Source organism: Hydra viridissima, unplaced genomic scaffold (genome assembly GCF_058129835.1).
Source record: "Hydra viridissima isolate aposymbiotic clone 2 unplaced genomic scaffold, HvirCarnegie_v1 scaffold_1, whole genome shotgun sequence".
Classification (NCBI taxonomy): Eukaryota; Metazoa; Cnidaria; class Hydrozoa; order Anthoathecata; family Hydridae; genus Hydra; species Hydra viridissima.
The window spans coordinates 19,535,384-19,552,134 of record NW_028324300.1 but is presented as its reverse complement, the minus strand read 5'-3'; the positions used below and the strand labels follow the sequence as shown (position 1 = coordinate 19,552,134).

Genomic DNA, 16,751 nt, shown 5'->3' with positions numbered 1-16,751 from the left:
CTTTGGTTGCCAAAACAACAGCTAGTTCATTATTGTGAATGGCTTAACGTTTTGAACAGAGTGCTCGTTTCTCTCTAAAACCTTTTAAAAATATTTAAACAATCAAAAGTATTTTGTATGACTCACTTCAACTTTTTCAACTCTTCGATGTTACAAAAACCTTCTTGTATTTACATATACCTTTTGCAAATTTTCATTTGTATTTTTTTAATTTAACATATTAAACATTTTTCGCGTTTCTTTCTTCAAACTCTTTGATGTCATAAAACTTTTTTCCACAGTACTCAATCGCCAACTCCTTGAAGTTCGAACCACGAAGCCATTTACAAATGTCGTCGATGAAATTCGTGTCCTCGTGAAGTTCAAGTACTAATTCTTCAGCGAGTCGAATCCACGGGAGGACGAAATCTTCGAACTCGTTCTTTGATAAGAAAGTAAAACTTATGCGCAAACCTTCAATCTTATGCTTCGGTCTCCAGCCATCAATCTTCACTGGATCTTCTAACCAGACATGACGAACGTTGGTTGAACATAATTTGAGAAGTTCTTTCTCATCCTCAGATAAAATCTTTTTACGAACATTTAATTCTTCCAACTTGCATCTTGCTTCAAAAAATTTTTTCATGAAATATTTTTCATGCAAAACTTTATAAGCAGTATAAAAATTGCGTATAAAAATCCACCACCTTCGTTTATCGATTGAACTTTTCATATCGTTGTTAATTGACGCCTGAGCTTCAAAGAAGCATTCCATGAACATCTGAAGTGAAAGTTCATCATCTGAAGAAGAAGAATAATAACATACTAATATTATTGTTAACACTTATTCAAGAAAATCAACTTAAAAAATTTGAAAACACAATATCATGTTTAATAAATATAAAACGAATATTATTTTCTTTATCGAAGAAATTAAAACATTCCAAAAGATCACAAACCAATTCAAAAATTATTTTTTACTTCATAAATATTTATTAAGCAAATAAATAATTTACGAAATACAGAATCAAAATATTTATTGAAATATGTCGTACGCCGTTTTTAAACTTCGGTTGCGCTTCAACCAAATTAAATACGAATAACAAAATCAGCCAATCAGTAGCTTGCCCAAAAGCATAAAAAGAGCGGGAGGGCAAAATTGTAAACAAAATTGTGAGAACGCTGAACTTTTTTTTTATTATTTGTTTTAAATAAAATAGTTTTTTTGGAATACAGCATTGAAAGTAGCTTTTAACATGCCACTTTTTCGAAGATTTATCTGTCAAATAGCTTATTAGTTTTTTAACTGTTCTTGGCTAAGTACAACTGGACGTACAATTGAGGTTGTTGCTAGAGCATTTACTGTAATGGAATTAAATATAGAAGTTATAGAAACAGCAGAAGAACAGGAGAAAAACCTTAAGCAATCATATGCGGACAAACCAAAATCTTTAGATCTAATTGACCCAAACACTATTCCTATGGAAAACAGAAAAGACTTAGTAGCCTAATATAAAAATGGGAAATATTTTTTCGTTTACCCTTAAAAAAAAAATAGTTTTTTTCGGAATATATTGGCAAGTACAAATACCAAAAAGCATTTTAATTTTTTGAAAGTGGCTTTGTAGGTCCTATAATGCACTTCAGGCTTAAAAATGATGTTTTGTTTGCATATTCCAAAGTGTGGTTCGCAAAAAATTAACGAATTAAGAGAACTTTGGATTGCCTTTAGTAATAACGATATAATTTCTGATTGGTGTTCGTGTATGGCTGGAGATTTTGAAGTTTGTAATCATGTCATTGCCATCATTTATAAAATGGAATATGCTAATAACAAAGGTTGGTGTAATCCAACACGCACTGAATAAGCATGTGTTTGGAATAAATCTTCTCGAAAAGATATCAATCCATGTTTAATAACTGATCTAGTTGTTAAAAAAAGAATAGCAAATAATGTAACAAATAATAATGAGGAAAACACACAAATGAAAGTATTTCAAGAATTTGATCCTAGAATTGTAAGCCATCGTGACTTTAATGAACATTTATTTGAAACTTTTTTAAACATCATTCATATATACGAGCCTTCTGCTTTAATATTTAAATCAAAAATTAAAAAATGTGATGAAAATATTGAAAGTAATCCTGATCTTGAGAAGTTATCCTTTAAAATGACCATCCTAACACTGATGGTCATTTCTTTCTTTCTTTCTTTCTTTCTTTCTTTCTTTCTTTCTTTCTTTCTTTCTTTCTTTCTTTCTTTCTTTCTTTCTTTCTTTCTTTCTTTCTTTCTTTCTTTCTTTCTTTCTTTCTTTCTTTCTTTCTTTCTTTCTTTCTTTCTTTCTTTCTTTCTTTCTTTCTTTCTTTCTTTCTTTCTTTCTTTCTTTCTTTCTTTCTTTCTTTCTTTCTTTCTTTCTTTCTTTCTTTCTTTCTTTCTTTCTTTCTTTCTTTCTTTCTTTCTTTCTTTCTTTCTTTCTTTCTTTCTTTCTTTCTTTCTTTCTTACGAAAGACCCTATATTGCTTGTTCCCCAGATGGATTTGTAGTATGCTATAAATCCATCTGGGGAACAAGCAATATAGGGTATTTCGTAAAAAATTCCTTGGCATTTGCATATATGCAAATGCCAAGGAAGGTTGTGTTTGGAAGTTAAATGTCCTTTTAAAATTTCTAATAAAACAATTAAAGAAGAAGCTAACGAATGTGATTTTTTTACAATAAAAAATGATCAAAGAGAATTAAATAAGAGTCATAAATTGCATCACAAATTGCAAGTCGGCATATATTAGTATTAAATTGTAAGAAACATATTATTATATGATATACTATGATAAATTACACTATATTATCTTACATCATATTATATTTTGTTACAATATATAACATTACATTATGGTATATTCCATTATAACATATTAAATTATATCATTATATATTACATTTAATTATGTTATGCTATATTATATTAATTTATCAACCGAGTAAAGTTTAGTGTTTAAGAAACTCTCTTAACGTTTTACACATGGCCGCCGAGAAAACGGGGTGGACAGGGAAGATTCCTGGGGCCCCTTGTGTGTCAAATAATTTTTTAAAATATTTTTAAAAATATTTAAATAGTTTTGACTTTTAAAAGATTTAATTAACTTTCATTTTTAATTTTCAATGACCAGAGCACGCTTCTAAAGGTTCCGGGTATATAATTGATCATAATGAGGGTCCCTTAAGAAAACTTCCCCAGGGCCCAAAATTTCTCTCGGTGGTTATGGTTGTACGCAAAGATAGACAAATCACACTTATTATCTGGGCGATTTAAAGTAGAGCTCGTCATGGAAACTCACTAATTGGAATATTGTGGATCTAGCGTCTATAGGATTTAAATAAACGTAATATTCGGACTATATTTTTGGCATGGAGGGAGCATGAGGATGAGGATGAGGAGGAGGAGGGGATAGTCTTGATGAGAGGGATTATTGGTATAAATGAGGTGTTGAAAACAGCATCATGATGCTAAAAAAGCTTAAAGCGAAGCAGCTGAAACAACGTTTTTTAGAAAAGTCAACAATGATTCTTTGATTTTTTAGGAATTTGAAACGGTCACGTGCATGTTCAAATTCCTGATTTTTATCAGACAAGCGTTAGAACCAGACTAGGGAATGTTATCGGGTCCCGTTCGGCCGCTAAACAGGAAATTTCAAAAACATTTTGGGGTCCCGAACCCTTTTGGGTATAGAACCGTTAAATACCCGATAGCCCGACAACCTGAAGCAATCATCGAGTTTGGGTATTAAATTTTTTAATACCCAAAAACCCGAACCCGTTCGGTTTTTGACTTTATCACCGTTCAGGTCCCGAAACTTAGAAAAAAATTTTAAAAATTGCGAAAATCGCCACAAATTTAAAAAAGCTACTAGATAAAGCTTATTTAAGCTGAGAGTTAATTAAACAACATGAGTAAATGAAAGAGGTTAAATAATGTGAAAATAAATGCAGTTTTGATACGAAAAGTTAATTTTCTAAATACATTAGTTGCTTAATTTTCATGTAAAAAGTATAGCATTTTCACCTTAGAATTTTCACCTACAAAATAAAGAATTAAAGTTTGGAGATCTACTGATTCAAAGACTTTTTTCATGAGTTTCTTAACAGAAATAAATTGAAAAAAATCTGAACCTAGTTTTAAAAAATCATTTTCGGCAAATTTTTTGTCTTCTTTAATGTCATACATGTCCATAACGTAAAATGCAACAACAGGGCTTCCTCGATGTCACCATCTGGCTCCTCATTTGAAATTGATAAAAAGCTTTTTTTTTCTGAGCAAAATTTAAGCAACATTTTTCTTTCACTCATAGAGTAGTTGCTCTTGATGAAAAGCAGTTTTTCAGCCTTTAGAGGATCCATGCAATTTCTTCCCTTCGTGACTGTCAGGCTGGAAGCCCTGAGCAAGCGTTTTATTGAGGCAGAACTTGCAGGAATGCTCAGGCTAGCGAAGACAGCCTTGGAAAGAATTGGATTTACGCTCCGTTTTGTCACCCAGAACTGCATTGGCTTTCCCATCCATGCAGAAACTGCCTCAACATCGTTTTTATAGACAAAAAGCTCTCATTTCAATCAAGTCGCGCTCTTCTTCTGCTTCTTTGGATGGATAAAGCTCAAAGAGAAGCATGTAAACTTTGAATGCCGAAAGCTATCATTGACGAAAAATGGTTCAATCTTGGAGTCATTTTCCCCACTTTTGCCGAACAAACTTGACAAGAACTCTTTGAAAACTTCTTCAGGATCCTTGGCAAAATTCTGGAGGCTGAACATAGCTTCTTTAAACTTGGCTTTCAAGAATTTTCTGTGTTTTGGTCTGAAAAATACAAAAGAGAACTTAAGTTAGAATTTCATGGGCAAAAAGATTTTAAGGGCAGAAAGTTTTTCATACTTAATCCAATTTTTACTGAGGTTATGTCCTAATATTTACATCTATTTTCATTTTTGGAATTATTCGCAACTCTTCCCTCTCATTTTATTTAACTATTCGCATCATGAACAGTTGATGAGCTCTTTTTTCAGATTCAGTTGGTTCCCGTAAATACTTATAAGTTAAGGAGCGTTTCTGTCTTCCTTACTTCTTTGAGCACGGGAACGCTTCAGTTTTGAGCGGCCATCTAAGATGACAAATTTAATAAGTATTTGGAAAAATAATTAACCACATCATTAAAATTAATTTTAAACAAAACTTTGAATGCTTCCAATTGTCTCTTAGTTCTTTGCACCTTTATACAATTCCTGAAGGTAATTAGAACCCCCTGTGAAAAAATGTACATGCACTGAGCAAAGAAATTAAACTAGTTATATTAAACAATGTATAACCTGTTTTTTCCGCTTTGTTTTCATGGGGAGGCAGGTCATCTGGATCTGAGGATGGTGTTGGATTTTCTTTTTCACGTTCACATCCTTCTTTCTTTTCAATATCAACATCGCCTACACTTTGTGATGGCAGAGCACTTGACTGGCTGGCTAACATTTTCGAAATGTTTTTTTCTTAAAATCGGACGTGCCTAACCGATTTTAGTTTCAAAATTTTAAAATTAAAACTTCTCTAACATCATTTCAAGAAATGGAAAAGGAAACAATTCTGAAAACACACAATGATGCTTTACGATCGCTTTTGCGGTTTTTGGCCTACCTTGGATTTTTTGCAACAACTAATCGGAGTCGAGCATTTCAAATAAATCGTATAAGTAATTTTTCCAAACGGATGACGTGAATTGCATGAGGAAATATATTAAATTTTGTTTAACTGCCAAAAGTTCCCTTATTTATTATCGAGGCCATTCGTTTTAAGGGCATCTTAAAGAGTAATCTTCTCTCTATACGATCAAACTTCGAGATCGATAATTTATTAAAAAACGAGTTAGAGAATAATTTGTATATGGGACTAGGTCAAAAAATTGTCGAACACTTGACTGACTGGGTGTTTTACCCAGTCAGTCAATATTGATATTAAACAAAATTAATGAGACACTTAAAACAATAAAAAAAAAAAAAGATTGATTTTAGAAGACGTAATTTTTGGAAGAGAGCAGTTAAGGACCAGGACGGGATGAGGTTAGCTCTGACTACCGTGACTTCTTACAAATCATCCTCATTCAACATCATTCTCAACATTCTAAAAATTAGATTGTGCCCACGCCTCTTTGACAGCTATCTTAACAAAAAACTTTTTTCAAAGTTTTTTTCTCAAGGTCATTTTAATTGCTATGGAAACGACAAGTGTAAATTGATCCAAGTTACATGAAAAATGAAATCAGCCAACATAAATGATTGAGGTTGAAAAAAACTTGATTTGAAAACAACCGAAAATTTTTTCAATTCCGAACTTGATTTGAAAACAACCGAAAGTTCTTTAATAAAATTATACTACTATATTTGCAGAAAAAATTTTTTAAACCGCCTTCCTCCTTCGATAAAAAAAAAATATCCACCGTTCGAAGCTTTTAAAAAATTCGCTAGAATTTTGTTTTTCGATTTTCCAAGTTCAAATTTATTTTTTTTTTAACAACGTCAAAAAAAACTTTCCGTTCTAAAAATTTATCGAATCTCATCTTAAAAACTCGAATATTTTTTTCATAACTGTCACCATTAACAACGACAAAAAAACAACCTAATTATTTTATATTTCTATTATTATTACATTAAATTAATATCATTTTATTATTTTTCCGTGATTTTTTGCTGGATTTAAAAAACTTCTTTAAGTTTTAACAAGCATCAAATATTCGCAACAAAAACTCCAAATAAAAATGAAAATCTTTCCATTTTTTTCCACGTTTTATGTTTTAAAAGAAAGTCGTTTTTTTTCTTTTTAAAATTAATTAATATTTCATTTCATAAATAATTTTTGAATTATTTATACATTTTACATATTCATTTAACATATTAAAAATATTTAAACAATCAAAAGTATTTCGTATCACTTCAACTTTTTCAACTCTTCGATGTTATAAAAACTTTCTTGTATTACATTTACTTTTTACATATTTACATTTGTAATTATTTTTTATTTAACATATTAAACATTTTTCGTGTTTCTTACTTTAAACTCTTCGATGTTAAAAAAATCTTTTCCACGGTACCAGATCTTCAACTTCTTGAAGTTCGAACCACGAAGCCATTCACAAATGTCGTCGATAAAGTTCGTGTCTTTGTGAAGGAAAAGAATTAATTCTTCAGCGAGTCGAATCCATGGGAGGACGAAACCTTCGAACTCGTTCTTTGATACGAAAGTATCACTGTATATATTCAACCTTTTAATCTTATGAGTCGGTGTCCATTCATCGATCTTCACTGGATGATATAAGACGACATCAAGAACGTTGGTCGAACATAAAATTACAAGTTTTTTCTCATCTTCAGATAAAATCTTTTTCTTAACAAATAATTCATTCAACTTGCATCCTGCGTTAAAAAATTTCTCCATGAAATATTTCTCATGTGAAACTTCATGAGCAGTTTTTACATCGCGTATATAAATCATCCAATATCGTTCATCGATTGCTCTTTTCATGTCCTCGGTAATCGACGCCTGCGCTTCAAAGAAGCATTCCATGAACATCTTGTAATCAACATCTGAAGAAGAATAAAAATAATAACATATTAATATTATTATTAATATTTATTTATTTGCAACAACAATTATTCAAGATAATCAAAAATTTGAAAACACAATATCGTGTTTAATAAATAGAAGACGGATATTATTTTCTTTATAAAAAAGATCAAAACAGTTCAAATGATCACAAATTAGTTCAAAAAATATTTTTTATTTACTAAATATTTATAAAACAAATAAATAATTTACAAAATACAAAATTAAAATATTCATTGGAACTTGTCATACGCCGTTTTCAAACTTTGGTTGCGCTCCAACCAATAGAAATACGATAAACAATTCAGCCAATCAGAAGCTTGACCAAAAGCATTAAAAGAGCGCTCAACTTTATTTAAAAGTCGCGTGAGATTTTTGATACAAAAATAATTTATTTTCAAACTGAAATAAAAATATTTTCGCTTTCTATTTCTTTGCTGCTGCAACAAAAAATATTTTAAAGTATTATAAAAAAGTAAACTGAAAGTATGTTAATTTAAAGCGGTAACAGTGAAATAAAATTCTCAAAACGGTTGGAAATAATATTTTAAAAGTTTCACACGAAAAGTACCGTAAAAGGAGCCATTTAAACTTTCAAACTTGTTTTGAAAAGAAAAAATTATCAAAAAACTATTTTAATGTCACCAAAAAAACTAAAACTTTTTAAATTTATAACTAAAAACATTGTATTAACTGAACTTGTTATCGCTTTTTCCCTAAAAACCTAAGTAATAGAAATATGTTCTGCTCAAAACTACGTAACAACAAAATCTTAAACACTTACTTCTTTCACGTCGTTCGCTCAGAAAATACTATAAACAAGAATATGAAAATAGAAGTTTGCGATTTTCATCAACTCAACAACTCAACTCCTGCGGCGATGTTCTCACTTAAAAAACGTCCGTTAGCTTACTGAGTTGTTTGAAAACTCAACCAGAGTGAGAGTTTCGTTGTAATTGAGAACTCGAACGTCGAATGCGGAACAATAGTTTGCAATCGTTCTCTTTGCTCCATTTGTCATGGTACGCTTTAAATATTCTCAGTTCTCCTGAGAATATTTAGAGCATCTCAAGACAATTCTTAAAAGTAAGAACGTGAATGAAGTTTTTATACTTTTTTTAACAGTGTAAATTCCAAGACAATGCGTAGAAATGAGGGATTAAAAATATTCCCTGAGACATAAAAAACAGGGATTTTCATGCTGCTGCTGCTACAAAAGATCAAGAACTATCAAAAGATACTTTTAGTTTTTTACAGCCACACCCCTAATATTTCTACTGAAAGACCCAACATCGAGTAACAATCTGATTAGCAAAGCAATAACAAACTGTCGCCAAATATTCTTTTTGAAATTTCAAAAAAATGGAATTCAATTTTCCCTTACATCCCTCGTATAAATAATATAAAAAAAGATTTCTCAAAGTAACATTAAAACTTATATTTTTTATGATTTTATCCATTTCTCTTTTCTTAGGATAAAAAAATACATTTTCGTCAGGTTTTGAAGGCCGAAAAGTTTTATGAGGGGGATTGTGTTGACGATAGAGTAGAAACCAATTAAGAGCCATTTTCTGAGAAGACCAGGCAATGCTCAAAAGTGATATCTTTTAATTATTTTCAATTTTACATATTGCGTTGTTTGTAATATCAAAAAGCTTCCTGTTAATTTTTCTTTTTTAGATATTCCAAGTTCCTGAGTTATGGTCGGTCAAACTTTTGCCCTTTTAATACTTGGAAAGTCACTTTTGGGGTTTTATGATTTTTAAACTAAGATTAAAAGCAATGAGACCACTGCACCCTAAGTTTCTTTTCATATTATGAAAGTATAGGTAGAATTTAAAAAAAAAAATTAAAAAACCTGAGGACAACTCCTCCTTTGTCTAAAAATCATAAGCTGAAATCACACACTTTTGAATTTGGGGCCTACTTTAAATACATTTATCTCGGAGCGTAAAAAGTGCCCGCGACTTATCTTATTCTTTTGCGAAAGAGTATCTCATTGTTATTTGAATGGTCTAAAGAAAGTGAGAGGATATTGTTTACAAAAAAACTTATGAGTCATCAAAGTGTCAAAAAATGTTTCAACTAGCGTTCAAATATCAGCCATTATGGGAAATGGGAAAGGTCCCAAGATTGAATGTATAGATTTTCTATTACTCCTTATTACCATTTTTTTAATGCAAAAAAAAAACTTAGGGGGTAATATTACATTGTTGAAATAACTTTACGTCAAATGATGCAAAATGTGATTTTTTTTTTTTTTTCATTTATACGATTGTGGACCTTAATAAATTTTTTTTCCAGTAAACCTTTTTAACTTGATGTTTATTGAACATAATAAATTATTGTGAGGCATTATTTCCTAATTTACAGTTATTCAGTATGGTTTATTGAGCATTTACTTCTGAATTATTCAGAACAGAGAATGAGCACTTTATGCTAAATGTACTTTAAAAAAAAAACACTTAGTTGCAAAAAATATGTCAGAGCAAGAAGTTGCTGTTGAAAATGTTTGCAAAGTTAATAATTTCAAGTGCGGACCATATCCTCGTTTCAATGAAAAAAGGTTATTCAAGATACAAGATCTGACTTTGGATGTCAAAGCACACTTTGTAAAAGTTAAAGTAAGAAATGCTCTTCGCAGTTGTAAAAAAAAAACCCGCTAGCATCATATAGTAGTGTAAAACGATTGTTGTTTAATTCCCTCAGTTTACATTGTTTAATATCTAAGTTTAATGCTTTTAGGTTTTAAAGGCGCACCAAGAAAAAGAATGGACAGAAAAGTCTCTTATAGAAAACCGAGGATGCATATCACTTTCTGATAACGACTATACATGTCCTTACCATAGATTTAACTTTGGTAAGAACTTGTTTACAACCGTATTTCAACAACAACAAATTTAGTTATTTAACCTTTAAAATAAATATTTCAAATTTTGATTTTTGTTAAAATTCAAGGTATTGGCTGGGTTCCTCCAAGAAGATGCTGTCATCCAATTCATGAACTAAGTGTTGGTAAAAAATCACCAGCTGTAAGAAGTGTTTCAATAAATATATCAACAAATGTTTCAAAACATTACAAAAAAAATGTTCCTGTAGGTTCCGTATTTTGTCACAATCACCTTAAGCCAGAGCGCATTCTTATTCAAACTAAAACAAGTACTGCCACTAACGAAAAGTTAGTTGAGGACACAACTGATTTTGATTTTGAGCCTAAAGAAATTTTACTTTCTCGAGAAAAGGTTGAAGGTGCTACATCTACTGGTAACAACCTATCAGAAGCACTCCATATCAGCCCTTTTCAGTTTCAGACAAAGAATAAAAAGATGGCTGATCTCAGCAATAGAACCAAAAACAATTTACGAAGAAAATTTGAAAGAGCCAAGGTACAGCTTGCAAAGAGGTTCGCTGAAGCTGTTGCCCCAGATCAGAGTGAAGACTTTATCTCAATTTTTTTAAATAGATCTTTTAAATAGAAACTTCAGACAACGATGCAGTACCTGATGATCTAAAAAAATTTGTTAAAATTTATGAAGAAAGTGGCTCTATGGGTAAACCTATTGTTCTGTGTTAATTGAACAAGAAAAATTTACTAAGAAGTTACTTATGAAAGTTTTTGGGAGCTCCAAATACGAGATAGACCAGGCACGAAAAATGAAGAATGCTAACATAGGTATAACTATTCCTGTCGAAAAAGAAGTTACGCGAAATCGACTAGACCAGAAAAAAGCTGAACATTTTCTCGATTTCATATTTAACAGCAGCCCTCTTCAAGATGTTGCATATGGAGTCACAAAAATTAAGTTTGACTCAAATGATGTATATAAAATATCTCGTGCAGTTTTGACAGCTAAAATGAGCCTTGCAATTGCATTTTATAATGAAGTTTGCAGAAGTGAGAACTACTCTCCTTTATCGGAAAGCAGTTTGTGGCGAATACTACATGCTGTTAAAACATCTCAACAAAAATGTTTAGCGGGACTGGATGATATTAATGCTGATATTACTGGTTTCTCTATGTTGCAAGATTTATCTTTGAAGTACAAGAATAGAGAGCTGAGTAATTTATTTGAACGCAGCAAACGATATTACAAAACTAATTTCCAGTTTAACTGCAGTGCGACCTACCGTAATTCTATCTCCTACTGCCCAATATTTGCTTTGAGTGATTTAACCGACAAGCAATTGCAACAGATTTCATTAGCATCTAATGATAAAATTTGTTATGACTGTAAAAATTTAAACAAATCCTTAGTTGAGATAAAAAGATTAGCATCAAATAATTCAGCCGACGAGGATGCTATTTATGATATTGAAATTGGTGAAAAAGATATCATTGATTATAAAAAACATTTAATGCGTGATTGTCAACAGAAAAAAGCCAAAGTTTTTGCTTTTGAAAGTCTTGATGAAGAAACTGGATTTTGGTTGAAAGACTATTGCCAAAAAGTTCTAGCATCCAAATTCAGGGAAGGTCAAAAAGAATATTTTGGAAAAAAGGGGATGTCACTGCATGTAGACATTTTCTTAACTAAGATAAACAACATTTTACAGAAAAAGGTGTATTTTACAGCTCTTTTTAGGTGTGAGCAAGGTTTATCGGAAACACTATCAATTGCCCAATTAGTTCTTCCGAAGTTTAAGCATGACCATGCTGGTGTTAATAAACTCTTTGCAAAATCTGACAATGCTTCATCGTACCATGGCAAATTTGTAAAGGAAGCTCTTTTTATGTTGTGCAAAAACAACCAAATACTGCTTAAGCGCTACAATTATAACGAACCTTGTCGTGGCAAGGATCAGTGCGACAGAGAAGCTGCCGGAGCAAAGTCATTGATTCGTAGCTTTGTTGATGCTGGGAACGATTAACTGTGTGCAAAGGAGATTTATACTGCTTTACATTACGGACATGCGCTGAAAAATTCTGCTGTTGGTGTTGCCGCTATAAAAGCAAGTTGAGTGGAACAAAAATAGCTAAAATAAGTCAGTATCATTCGTTTGAGTTCTTTCATAACTATATGACAATGTGGCGATACTATGCAGTTGGAGATGGAGTTAAACAAGAATATTCTAATGTCAATTTTGATCTGCAAATGTTTTTAACACACCCATATAGTGATACTGACAAGAAAACAAGAGTTTTTAAAAGCAATATGAAGGAAAAGTTCGCGAAGATAAATCACTAAGTTTGTTTCACTTTTGCTCTGAGCCAATTTGTAATAGATCATTCCATGCATCAGAAGAACTAGAAGAACACATGATGTCGGGAAGACACATTATCAGCACTTTAAAATCAGGAATGGATAACGTGAGACAGTTTCCTAATGAAGATGTAAGTTCAGTAAAACTTACATAGTTATAAATCAAACTCACAACAGGAGGTATTTGAAGAAGTATGTTCTGACTAGAGTTTAGACTGTCTGCGCAGATCTGCGCAGACAGTGTAATTTGTCTGCGCAGACGTTGGCGCCGACAAAATTTACTGCTTTGCAGACGATTTTTTGAAATCAACAATAAAAGTTTTGAACTTAAAAAATGTTTTAAGTAATATTTTAACTTTATTATAAATTCAGTTATTGTAACAATAGGAGTTTTCAAAGATTCTTACAGTAATAAAAAAAATATAATGCTGGCGCCTATTCGGTGATTTCTTGACATTCAATTTCATTGAGAATTGCACCTTCTTCAAGAATAAAAATCAGTCTTGTCATTTGTGTCCATCAGCACGCTATTGGTATCCAAGAATACCAGCTTTTCAACTCTCTCATTCGTAAGACGATTTCTTAGTCGCGAGTGAATAAATCGAAAAGTTGACCAAGCTCTTTCTGCTGTAGCCGATGAGCAGATCATTTCGTTAATAAGCTTTGTAATTTCGTAAAGAGCAAGATATTTATCGCCACCGATAATGTTCCAATAATTTCGCGCGTTCATCTTGAATATTGTTTCCTCTCTTCTTTCAGGCAGCGCAGCCATTTCTTCTATAAAAGCAATCAATTCATCCTCAGCAGTGTCAGCAATTTCAGGTTTGATCTTTTTGGCGAATTCAACTGTAGCAGTGATAAAATCGGTTTTATCTTCATTCAAATATAAACCTTCTGCGGCATTTTTGGGCGTTAATATGAAAGCAATTCCAATACCTGGTGTAAATAGAAAATCGAGGCGAGATTGCACTTTTTGTTTTATGTCTTTATCGTCCATATATGAATTGTACATTTGACCAAAGTAGTCATACACGAGAGACAATGGAGCTTCATCTTTCTAGCTTTCCGATCACGTTGGAAGGAAATTCAATGCTTTTGACAAGCTTAGAGAGACGGTCCCAAAATGGGTTAGATTTTATCAATGCCATAACATCAGCAGATGTATTCTTTGGTTGAATTTCCTTCAGTAATGTACTTTTTTCGTCTACCAACTTAATAAGAACGTATTTTGATAGCTGGAGACTGCTCATTGATTTATAATAACTAAACCATTGTGTATATACAGGCATGGACAATGAAAGAGAAATATTTGCTGCAATTCGTCTTTCTTTTTTCTGCATCTTTGACTGTTTTTGTGGCCCCAGTTTTAGAAACTATGTCCTTCACAAGCAAGTTGACTTCATGAGCTCCGCACCCGCTAGCCGAGATGTGTGGATATTTCTCTTCGATGATCCTCCACGCTGATTTCATAACAGGAGCGTTGTCGCTTATGAAACTGGTAAATTTTTGTGAGCCAATCTTCTCAATAACTTGTAAGATTGCCGCGGCAATTGCAGATGAATTTTGAATGATTCCCAATGTATTTATCGAGGTGTAAAAAAAAGGCTTCTGATTGGGCGCTTTAATACAAAAATTCACTATTTGATCGCCTCATATGTTCGTCCAGCCGTCAGACATCATTGTTAAGTTTGTTTCAGAATTCAAAATTTCATTTACAGAAGTAGAACATTTTGTGTATTGTTTGTCGAGCAGAGATCCTGATAAGGCTTTAGCATTCAGGATGACAGATGCGTACGATGGATTGAGCGATTTAACGAAATCCTTAAAGGCCTCCGATTCGACTAAACGAAATGATATACCCGTACGGTAAAAGAAATTAGCAAGCTTCGTGTCGATATCATTTTTGAGCTCTTCATTAATTGGTGGATGTACACGCTGCGTCGGTGAATCAGACGTAGACGGAACTTGCTGAGAATCATTGATTAGATGTGACGATTCATAATCACGCTTTGAAAACAATCTTTTTTCCTCGACACTGGCGTTTGAACATGTTGATCTTTTATGCGCTGCAAGGCGTTCCTTCGACCATTGAACAATTTTGTTGCATGCTAAACAAGTGCCAAAACGCTTCTCTCGATCAAGATTTGTCAAAAAATTCGAAATTTTGATGTTTTCCATTTTAAATATTTTGAATGACGAAAATGCAAGATTTCTTGATTCTAAATCACTTTAAGTTGTAGTAAGAAACACATACAAAAGCTTATATCGATTGATTATACGTAGCTCGAACCAAAAAGAAACAGATAAGTAATGAAAAACTCGTAAAAAGTAGATAATTATGCAAAAATAATTTCAGACATTTGATTCAGATAATTTAAATTTTTCTTTTCCATTAAAGTGTCTGCGGAGACGTCGGCACCGACGTCTGCGCAGAAATGCGCATATTTTTGTCTGCGCAGATCTGCGCAGACACATTTTCCGAACAGTTGTTCTGACATAAGCAAATATGTTAAAGGTTGGGCTTTATCTACCCGCAGTACCTTCCGGTATAGTATGAGACAAAAAGATATATTATATAAACTCTTTATGGAAGGTGAAGTATCTGGAAAAAAGCTTAGCCCAGAGCAGGTGCACCTTTTGATAAGAAAAGAGCTTCAAGTCTCAGAATACGTAATAACTCAGCAAATAAGATCACTATTTTCACGTTGGAGCAGGCTAAAAACAGACAAAAGATTAGATGAACCAATTGATGTTGGTAGTACGAATGCGGATAACGAAGAAAAAGAAGAGATAGCAGATCAAGGTAATAATTTTTATATCTACTCTCATTAACATGTATCTTAATATTATTTTGTAATTATAAATATTTGGACAGGTGTTTAAATAAATATTTATATTTTTCTTTCTGTAGATCAGGAAGAATTAGCAAATGAAGAATTTGAAAAGGAATTTATAAGCATTGCCATTGATTTATCTGGTGCATGGCATGAAAACGATTGGATTGTTGTTATTTATATGGGCAATTGGTATCCTGGGATTATAAATGAGGTACTTCATTTTCATTCAATGTTTAAAAAAAAATGTTTTTCATTGAAATAAAAACATTTTTCTTTAAACATTATTTGATCATATTAATTGTGTCACTAAATTTAAACGAAGTTTTACTTTTGTCAAGTGAGAATCAGATTATTCAAACTATTTTTCCAATTAGAAAAATCATTACTCATATTAGGTTCTCAGTGATGGTTACATGGTGAGCTGTATGAAGTATGCTTCTGCAGTCAAGAATCTTTTTAAGTGGCCAGCTTTTCCTGATGTTATAAAGTACAAAGACAGTGAGGTCATTTGTGGAATTCTACCACCATTCCCGTTAAAACAGTCTGGAGACTATAAGCTTATGGATGATCAATTTGAAAAAGCCCAAAAGGCATTTCAATCAACAATGCATTAAGATCAAAGACATAAGGATAAGGATATGTAAAACTGATTTATTACGCAAAAAATGAAATAATAAGATAAGGACGTCATATAATATATTGAATAATTCCGCTGCTACATTCTTTTTTTTTTTTTTTTTTTTTAAATATATAAAAAATTCAACTTTTTGTGGTGGAGTTATTTTAACAATGTAATATTATTAATATTCTAATATTTACCATCTAAGTTTTTTTTTTGCATTAAAAAAATGGTAATAAGGAGTAATAGAAAATCTATACATTCAATCTTGGGACCTTTCCCATTTCCCATAATGGCTGATATTTGAACGCTAGTTGAAACATTTTTTGACACTTTGATGATTCATAAGTTTTTTTGTAAACAATATCCTCTCACTTTCTTTAGACCATTCAAATAACAATGAGATACTCTTTCGCAAAAGAATAAGATAAGTCGCGGGCACTTTTTACGCTCCGAGATAAATGTATTTAAAGTAGGCCCCAAA

The 16,751-nt window shown here is 31.9% G+C and overlaps 2 protein-coding genes and 2 pseudogenes across 5 annotated transcripts in view; 1 reads left to right on the top strand and 3 right to left on the bottom strand.

Annotated features, from left to right (window-relative positions):
- Positions 1-16,751, bottom strand: part of LOC149893772 (LIM zinc-binding domain-containing Nebulette-like) — a 320,034-nt gene that overhangs the window by 248,308 nt on the left and 54,975 nt on the right. The window lies entirely within an intron of this gene.
- Positions 6,929-16,751, bottom strand: part of LOC149893774 (NACHT, LRR and PYD domains-containing protein 12-like) — a 37,394-nt gene continuing 27,571 nt past the window's right edge. For all 3 annotated transcript variants that reach the window (XM_090076353.1, XM_090076354.1, XM_090076355.1), the window contains one exon: positions 6,929-7,591. In XM_090076353.1, coding sequence (XP_089932479.1) covers positions 7,035-7,591 — 557 coding nt within the window. In that variant the 3' untranslated portion in view covers positions 6,929-7,034. The remainder of the gene's footprint in view (positions 7,592-16,751) is intronic.
- On the top strand, positions 10,036-16,251 carry LOC145192668 (uncharacterized; annotated as a pseudogene). The gene is made up of 6 exons (XR_016445022.1): positions 10,036-10,234; positions 10,356-10,470; positions 10,569-13,003; positions 15,281-15,614; positions 15,723-15,859; positions 16,044-16,251. The product of XR_016445022.1 is annotated as an uncharacterized LOC145192668 (transcript).
- On the bottom strand, positions 13,247-14,061 carry LOC149893775 (uncharacterized; annotated as a pseudogene).